The sequence below is a fragment of the Solanum pennellii genome, chromosome 2 (genome assembly GCF_001406875.1).
Source record: "Solanum pennellii chromosome 2, SPENNV200".
Lineage (NCBI taxonomy): Eukaryota > Viridiplantae > Streptophyta > Magnoliopsida > Solanales > Solanaceae > Solanum > Solanum pennellii.
This window is the reverse complement of record NC_028638.1, coordinates 46,270,102-46,279,659: the sequence shown is the minus strand read 5'-3', so window position 1 is coordinate 46,279,659 and position 9,558 is coordinate 46,270,102. Positions and strand designations below refer to the sequence as shown.

The 9,558-nt window shown below is 28.6% G+C and overlaps 1 protein-coding gene across 1 annotated transcript; it reads right to left on the bottom strand.

The window, feature by feature from the left end:
• Window positions 1-730: 730 nt before the first annotated feature.
• Window positions 731-1,802, bottom strand: LOC107011705 (auxin-repressed 12.5 kDa protein). Its single transcript, XM_015211305.1, has 3 exons — window positions 1,632-1,802; window positions 1,229-1,457; window positions 731-1,074 (listed from the first exon to the last, which is right to left on the bottom strand). The coding sequence occupies exons 1-3, from the start codon at window positions 1,726-1,728 to the stop codon at window positions 1,029-1,031; spliced, it is 372 nt and encodes a 123-aa protein (XP_015066791.1). The 5' UTR covers window positions 1,729-1,802; the 3' UTR covers window positions 731-1,028.
• Window positions 1,803-9,558: the final 7,756 nt, after the last annotated feature.

Here is a 9,558-nt window from a genome sequence, read left to right as displayed (position 1 = left end):
AAATGTCAAAGTCTGTATGGATTAGCCCGGATGGGGTGGGCTAGCCCATATTGACAGCTCTACGGCTTGAAAATGAATGACGCAGGTCTAAATTACCGTTTAAGCAAATATCACATTTGGGAACTTATATAATAAGAAGTACATTAATTGTGTATAGAATTAAAAATCTACCTAAGAGAATCGATACACCATTTCACTGTTTATATAAAATAAAAGCTTGAAATAAATAACGCATATATAACTAGATCCTAAATAATCAATTTCTGTATAATTATATGAACTTTCTCATAACAAATACAAATATTACAACCTAAATATTGTTAAATCTGTTTAATTTCTGTATAATTATATAAATTTCTCATAACTAATATAAATTTTACAACCTAAATATTTTTCGAGTTATAATTCATATGACATTATTCAATCGGTGACAATCTCAAATTTATGATCTAGATTACTATTTCACCACTCGCTAATAAAGTATTTAAAACTTAATTATTTTCATTATTAAAAAAGTTGGAGTAGTTATTTGATCCGATCTCTTATTTCTCAACACGTCATTTCAGTGACATTCAAGCCGGACCCACATATCTTATCCCCTACCTAGAGTTGATTATGATGGATGATAATGACTAATGAGACACTGCCAAGTTTCATTTAATAATTATTTTAAAAATTGAAACCAGATAAACATGAACTTGCAAAAGCATAATTACACTTAACCCATCACTAACAAACAAAACATTAACATATTCATTTCAGATATTTAATAAAGCAAAACAACCATCAAAACAGTATAGTAATAGTAGCAACTTCATTTGGAACTAGAAAGCCATAGATGGCCTGCCATTAAAGCTAAGAAATTAGCTTTTGAAAGCGTAATTTACAATATAGTACTACTTAATTATAACGTAATACCCAACAGAAAAAACATATAATCACAAATATAGATAGCAAGTCCCCAACTCGCATAGGAAAAAACACTATTTACATGAAGATTTTCAACTGCTTTTTTCACCCAAAAACTCTCAGCACTTCTCATGATGCTTAGATCTGGTGTTCCCACTGTAGAGCCTGCCATAAAAAATTGACGATCATAACTAAGTCGCATAAGTTTACAAAGAAAATTAATTTTTTAGCTCTTCGTAACTCAGCTGATTGACTATCTATAATTAATCAAACGAAAAGGAAAAATTTATTTATGCGATCATGATATATATGTGCATACCAGTCATAAACAGTAGGAGCGTTAGGGTGAGAAGGCTTATCAAACACTTCAGCACCAATTCTCCTGGTAGCTAAATTGCTCCCTGGGTGAAAAACACTCCTCCATACATTCTCTTTCCGTACCGTCGGCGATATATTCGTCGGCGTCACCGGCGTACCTGGCGTCGGCGGACTTGCCGGCATCGACAGAGATCTCTGGTACTTGCTAGATCCTTCTCCTGATTCACCACCTATATACGAGAATCAATTCCAATTCGGAAAATTTAAGTTATTACTGGATCGATCTCCATCAATTATCTTTACATATATACAACTTTAATTTTACTTCATCAATTTTCCCCTAAATTTTCATGCATACAAAAAAAATGGATTTTACATATCAATTTTGTTAGAATTAAGAGTACCAGTTTGAATAGTGAGGCTCTTTCTGAGTTTGCCGAGTCCTTTATCAGGGCTGGGACCAGCCATAACATCATCCCAAAGTTTATCAATCAACACCATTTTCTCTCTCTTAGCTTAACTATACTACTCTGTGAAGTGTGAAGGTTTAGTGATAGCTTGGTACTATTTATAGACTTTTTTTTTTTTACACACTACAAAATATCTCTCTGCTCAAATATCTATGGATTAGCAGTGTTTAATTTTATATCCTTTTTTATATAGATAAGAAGAAATCACTTAATATTTGTCATACTCTATTAGGCTTATTTATATCAAATATTTATATTTAAATTTTACTTAATATACATAATTAATTTATTTAAAATTTAATATTTATTATGTTTATTATTATAAATACTATTTTCTTCATTTTAATTAATGTGTATAGTTTGATCTACGTAAGTTGGGATTTGAAATACTTATCAATGGTTGGTTAATAGAGACGTATTTAGGATTTTGAGGTGGTGAATGCACTATTATAAAAAGGTTAATTGAAGATATAAATTTAATCGGGTTGATATTTAGGTTTTTATTGTTAAAATTTGTTAAATTTTAATATTTTTTGTCCAAATTAATTCTCATAGTCATATATATTGAATTAATTAAAATGTCAAAGTGCGGAGCATCAATTACCACTCAAGAGGTGTTGTCTAATTTTGGAAAAATAAAATAAGATAAATAAAGTTTAAATTTTAACCTCATTTAGAGAGGTCCATCCACTCATTATCCCATTATATAGTACTTTGAGTGTAGGTTTACATAACTATCTTTTAATTTATTATTTTTTTCAAAAATATAACACTTCTATATACGATCTCGAAAAAGAAACATGAGTTAATTATATATATCAAACTGTTGCTTTCTTCGTTTCAAAAAGAATAGTCTAATTTGACTTGAAACGGAGTTTTTAAAAAAAGACTTTTTAATTTTGTTATTTTAAATTAAAGTTACGTCAAGTATATTCAAATATTTTTTAATTTTATAATTTTAAATATATTACCTGAAAAATTAAAATAAAATTAAAATATTATTAAAAAAAAATTTTAAGCAGACTAAAAAAAATAAAATTATTTTTTTTAAAACAGAGTAAGTAATTTAATTGACACGATCTCTGCCCATAGCAGATTTTTGCGTGTCTGGCTCTCTACTCAAAGGAAAGTGCCCACAGTGCTTTTTGTTTTTGGGAAGTGCCATATTTACATTCTATTTATGTGGGCAACAAAATACACTCTTGTCGTATGAAAATGTGTCATTTTTTGATATTAATTAAAAAAAATATAACTCATAAAAATTGAGATAAGTAGAATAATTTACCCAATAAGAAAGGTGATCTTACAAGTTATAAAGTTCAACATACTTGTAATCTTAGAATTTATGGGTGATTGAAATAATACTTATCTAAAATCTAAATTATATACTCAACAAAATAGACTCCACTATCAACAAAAATATAAAATATATTAAATATTAAAGGGAAGGGGCTCAATATGTCATCAGTTAAAAATTTGGCTTATTTATGTTATTACCGTTAAAGAAAAGACTCATTCATGACATTATTTTTTAACAGTAGTTTTGCAAAACCATTTTGACACGTGATCAATTATAATTCGTCCATGTCATCTATTTTTCTAATAAAAAGTCATAATTCTGGAAAAAAAATTGAACTAATTTTTTTATTAAAAAAAGTTGATGACGTGACCGAATTATAATTAACCGCGTCACCAATTTTTTAAATTAAAAAAATCATAATTCTAAATAAAACTGAATTAATTTTTTATTATTATTTAAAAATATTGATGACGTGACCGAATTATAATTGATTACGTGTCAAAATAATTTTACAAAAGCACCCTTAAAAAGTGGCATAAATAGACTAAATTTTTAATTAATGACATAAATAAGCTTTTTTAAAAAATTTAATAACATATTTAACCCTTTTCCCTAAAAGCGCACATTTATTATATAATTGTATTAACCGCTAAAATATCGAATATGTTAGACCGTTGTTCATTTGTATGTATAAAAAAGAGAATGCATGAGTGTAAATATGATTACTTTTTAAAATAAAAACTGAGTGAAAAACATGGATTACTATTATTTTTAATGGAGCATTTTTAATTCCCCTGGTGGGTTGAAGCCCCGCCATAAAACACCAACACCATCATTTGTTACTTTAAAAATGGAAATTACGCATTACCCTCTTCGAATAAAATAGCGATTGATGTTAATTGCTAGACTTTAGGTAAAATAAATAAATAAATTAAAAATCCCCAGAAAAAACAAGAATGAAATTATTGGTCAAGTTATCTCAAACAATTCACAGTACTTTATATGTAGTTTTTAATACTTTTTCAAAAATATATATATTAATCTTCAAATTCTTTTAAAATTTTAATAGGTTAGCTGAGTTAGTAAAACTGTCTTTTAGACATTTATACTTAAAATATATTATGTGTATGAAATTAATAAGGATTATTGTGAATATTTTATTTTACATATTATAATTTTATTTTTTTTTACAGATTTTTATCATACAAATTTTGAATATAATAATTGATATGAAAGGGTAAGTTTACCAAGTGTGTTATGACAACCATCGTTAAAAATAAAATATAACATTAAAAATTAATTCTTAAAAAAAAAAAACGTATTCAGACCAAATGCTTACACCAAGCTAATGCAATATTCATTATTATATAATTTAATGAAGTAAAATAAACTATAAATTTAAACACATGATATGTATTGACTTGGTGTAAACATACAATGCGGATAAGTTTTATCCAAAAAAAATTAATCTGTTGTAATGGAGTAATATTTATTAGAGAAAAGAGTCTGATATACCCCTCAACTTTGTCATTTGGAGCTGATATACCCCTCGNATTTAGAGCTGATATACCCCTCGTTATAAAAGTGGCTCATATATGCCCTTACCGTTATACAAATGGCTCACATATACCCCTGCCGTTACAAAATGGCTCACATATACCCTTCATTTAACGGAAGTTAAAAAAATTAGTTTTAAATTTATATTTATTGCTTTTAATTTTTTTAAAAAATTATTTAGGAGTGAGTATATATGATTCTTCTATCAAAGTTCAAGGTATATTTTAATTTTTTTAATACATAAATTATTTTTTGACTTCTTTTATTATAATTATTTGAGTTTCTTATTCTTATTTTATTTTTTTTCTTTCATTCCTTTGTATAAAGGAAAAAAATTAAAACTATTTTTTTGTCTATGTTGTAATTTGATTTTTGTATTCGAAGAAAAAAATTTGGTCATCTACAATAAGTTTTACAAGAATATTAGTGAAACATTATAAATTTGATTATCAAAATAATAATTCTAAATTATTCATTGAAACAAAAAAAGGTCAAAAAAATATGTTTGACGAAGATTAAAGTTACTCAGATGAGATTATATATTGTAGAAAAAAATAGTAAAAAGTTAGATTAAAATTATCTTTTTTTTCATTTCCGTTAGAGGAAAAGGGTATATGTGAGTCATTTGTTTATAAATAGGGATATATATGAGCCACTTTCATAACAAGGCATATATCAACTCGAAATGACAAAATTGAGGGGTATATCAGACTCTTTTTCCTATTTATTATAGCAAAAACTATTTAAATGTTTGATCGTAGTATATGAAGCAAAGAAATGGATAAGGATGAAGACTAAACAAAAATATGTGGGACCGAGGAGGATGAGTGGGTCGTGGGTTGTTATCAATGTCTAATGTTTATATTAAGTACTGGTCTTGTTTTTATTTTATTTTTTTGGTTTAATAAAAGGGAAGCGTAGAGAAATAGAAATAAAAAATGAAAAAATATATAAAAATCAGTCATAAAATTTAAAGTAATTATAAGTTCATACTCAAATCCAAATAATTTCTCAAGTATTCATTATTTCATAAACAGTTACAGCCTATGCTACTCATTTATTAAGACTGACAATTTTTTCTTAACGGGTACTAAATCATTAACAAATACTGTATTAATATCATTATAGTATCATTGATTAATGAGTAATCTTTGGAAAAGAAGCCTCAGTGATACAAATAAGGTGTATATATACTAATTTAGTATCAATTAGGCGAAATTAATCAACTTTATATGATACAAATACAATACTAATTTGATGTATGTGGAGCGAAATTAGTTAGGGATATATAGTGTAACTATTTAATGAGGTATAAGCATAAAGGGTATATATTTGTAATTATTTTGCTTTTATGGTGGTATTGCTTAGTTTCCCAGTAAAAAATTTAGTAAATGAATATTAGTACATAAAGGAATAAATAGAGCAACTTTCACATATAGCAAATACAAAATTCATATTTATATATTATAACGTTTGCATAATTGTGCTCCATAGCAAACATAAATATGTATATTTCGTTTTACATATGCAAAAGAAAGTAGTTGTATATATTCTGTTACTGTTTCGGTATAAATATACAAAAGATCAACTTTATAATCTGTGTTTGTATAAAACGAGAAAGAGAGAAAGTAAAAATAGAACTAGGCAGGGGAATATTTTTATTGTATAATTACAAGTATATAGGACGAAAATATATGTATCTGCATCTGTATATACAATTTTCTCTCGCTTTATACAAACAAAAATACAATTATACATTTCTATTTGTATAAGCGAGAGAGTTGAGGGAGAGACTGGCAAGCGAGATCTGGGAGAGGGGAGAGAGGGAAAAGAAAGTATATGTATATATACAATATTTTCTCGCTTTATATAAATACAAGCACATTTTATACATTTGTTTTTTTATAAAAGCGAGAGAGGCGAGCTAGATTCACCTAGAGAGAGAGGAGAAATAGAACAATTTGCTATAGAGTACAATTAAATCAAACTATGTTTATAACATTTAATTGGAATTGATAGTTTGTTATTATATATAATTTTCCTGAATAAATAAAGAAGTGGGCCTTTGAGCCCAACAACTGCTCTCTTCTATCTCTGGACTAAATCTGACTTACATGGGCTTTAGGCCCAGATTCTTTTCTTTTCTGTTCGTCTGGAGTCTGGACAAAGAAATATATGTTGGGCCAGAAGCCCAACGCATAATGCAGGAAAGGATCAAGTCCATATGGACTCATCAGGTCAATTCATGCATAAAAAATGGGATAAATGATAGAAATTTCACCTTTAAGTTCTCTTATTACCCTCATCCCTTATTAGTTTTACAAATTCTCAAAACTCATCATTTTCACGCATCAGATTAATGTATCAGCGCATCAAATTAATGTATCTTGCGAATCAAATTAATGCATCTCGCGAATCAAATTAATGCATCTCGCGAATCAAATTAATGTATCTCGCGCATCAGATTAGTGTATCATGTATAAAATGTACATCAGATTAGTGTATCATGTATAAAATATAATGTATCTTACTTAACAATTAATGTATCGCGCATCAGATTAATGTATCAGTGCTTATATTATTGTATGAATCTGAGGAATTTTTGTAATTATAAACTTATAAGGAACAAATGATAATTTCACCTTAAAAGTATGTTGTTCCTGTCCTTTGCCCTAAAAAATGTAGTATGTATCAGTATCACGTTAGAAAGTTTTAATAGCTCAGCTAGTTATCTGAACTCTCAGTTCCCTCCTCATTTCCCCTTCCCCTAAACCTCATATTTATTTATTTTTGTTTAAAGTAAAATGTTAACCATAATAGTATATATAAACATACGTTTTTCTTTTGGATATAATACTTGAGTGTATCCAAAATTTTCAGTGTTTTATCAGTATCTTTGTTCCTATAAGGACGGCCAAACAAATGACTCAAGTTATCACAAAATACAAAACCAAAAGCTACGCCAAGAATGTCCATTCATTCCTATTTGTTAGTTTTACTTTGTAATATCCACTACCACATTTGCATATCACAAAGTTTCAACTGAGAAAATGACCACCAAGAAACTTACATCTAAAAAAATTCCAAACTTTGAAGTCAATTTCAATGATTAGATTAATTTTCAGTTTTTTATAGTCAAGAAGATTATCAAAATGAATACTAATACATCTATGACCATATACAGTAACATCTAGGATAGAACCAAAAAATGAACAAACACAAGCATCGTACTCTATCGATAGCCAGAGGGTAATGTGTGTATAAAACCAGATTTTGGTAACATTAATTGAAAATCCATATCAAAGCAGTTACCATGACAAAGAAAACACCTCCGATTCATCGTAGAGATTCTGTATCTGGCGATTCACTCTCCTTTGCAGGGCTAGTGTGTATGCAGGACGTTTGTGTGGTTCAAGCACATAGCGATATCCCCTCATCCAAAAAAGAAACAGAGTTTGAATTTGGTCATCATGTAAGTCACAACATAACCACTTTTGATCAAAACAGTAACAATTGTCCTGCTGATAGTTTGTTCTGCAAGGGTCAGCTTTTACCACAAGCCATTCAATTACCACAGCAAAATCAAGTTCTCAAGCAATTCAATTCAGAAAAGGATTTTCCAACTGTCCGAAACAACAACAACAAGAAGAAGACAAGTGCAGGGGAATCGTTTGGTCAGAAAATTTTACGGCTTGCGAGCCCTTGCAGGGACTGTCACGCCACTGCAACAGTTCCATCAACAAAACCACAAGCATTAGGATGATCGCGTCCACATGCACTTAATTTATTTACGATTGATAATAATATTGTCAGCGAATCAAATATTGGTTTGATATTATCTTTTACTACTTATTAAAGATATCGTCGATAATAATGTCTACTCGTTGGTTGGAGTACTAGTAATAGTAATATGAAGTTGAAAGTTATGGCCTTCATTATGTAACTTGCAATTCTTTCGTATGTTTACGTGTGGGCTTGATTCTTTTTCATAGGCCAAGCACGTGAAAATTCTTTTTTAATTTTGGGCGGTAGTGAGATTCAATCTTTGGACTTCTACTTACTCTGATATCATATTGAAGTGTGTAATCATCTCGTTTAAAAGCTTAAGCTTTTAAAGAAACACACTTTTATTGTTTCATTATACACTCAACAATTTTCCTTAGGTCAAAGTTACCAATATTATACTCCAGCTAGCTACAAATATTTCAGCGTGTTCTCACTCAAAAATGTTTTATCCTACGTGTTAATCCAATCCATTTAACCAACATTGTTTTGGAACAAAATATAGTCTATTTAGAGAGAGCTCAGCTAGTTTGCTTTTATAATAGTGGCGTTCAAATAAACTTATTCATATCTTAGACTAATTTTATAGTACTTATTATCTTCTATTAAATAACGAATATTGAAATTTCATTGAAAGATTTTGTTTAATTTCCTCTAAAAATATATATAAAGGTTAAGATGGAAACATAATGCGATTTAGAGCTATAATTTAGGAATTTAATATAATCAAATTGGAGTTATTCATGGCAACTTGGCAGTTTTTGATTACGATTAAAGGGTCAAAACTGCAATAGTCGAGGCATTATATTTCAAAGTCTCAAATGTTTTTGTATTCTTTATTGTGGTCAATGATGTATTTGTTTCAAAATAACGGGCCCAAACTCACTTGTTAAATCTATATTTTATTTTCACGTTTGATAGCTTTTGTCTTCTAATAATTGACTACAAGAATATGTATGAAAGCAGTAACTGAAGTGGAAAAAAAATAAAATTCGTTAGCATCGCCTAGCTATGTTGTGGCGCAGGTTCATGGTCATCCCATGCACCCGCATCACCTGCCTTTGTCCAATTTATTCTTAATTTACCATAAATCCATAATTTGTCTTTCTAAAAGGCAAAAATTAGAATTTTTTGTTCTAATGGTATATATTGTCCTTTGATAAACAAAATTGTTAGTAACCCCCCTAAAAAAAAACTCTTATATCCTAATTTATGTGACAT

What these genes read in the sequence shown, in the direction of transcription:
- LOC107011705 (XM_015211305.1), bottom strand. Translation starts at nt 1,728, where the DNA reads ATGGTGTTGATTGATAAACTTTGGGATGATGTTATGGCTGGTCCCAGC. An exon ending in GAGCCTCACTATTCAAACTG is followed by an intron (nt 1,458 to 1,631) that starts GTACTCTTAATT and finishes TCTCGTATATAG; the next exon opens with GTGGTGAATCAGGAGAAGGA. An exon ending in GCTCCTACTGTTTATGACTG is followed by an intron (nt 1,075 to 1,228) that starts GTATGCACATAT and finishes TTTTTATGGCAG; the next exon opens with GCTCTACAGTGGGAACACCA.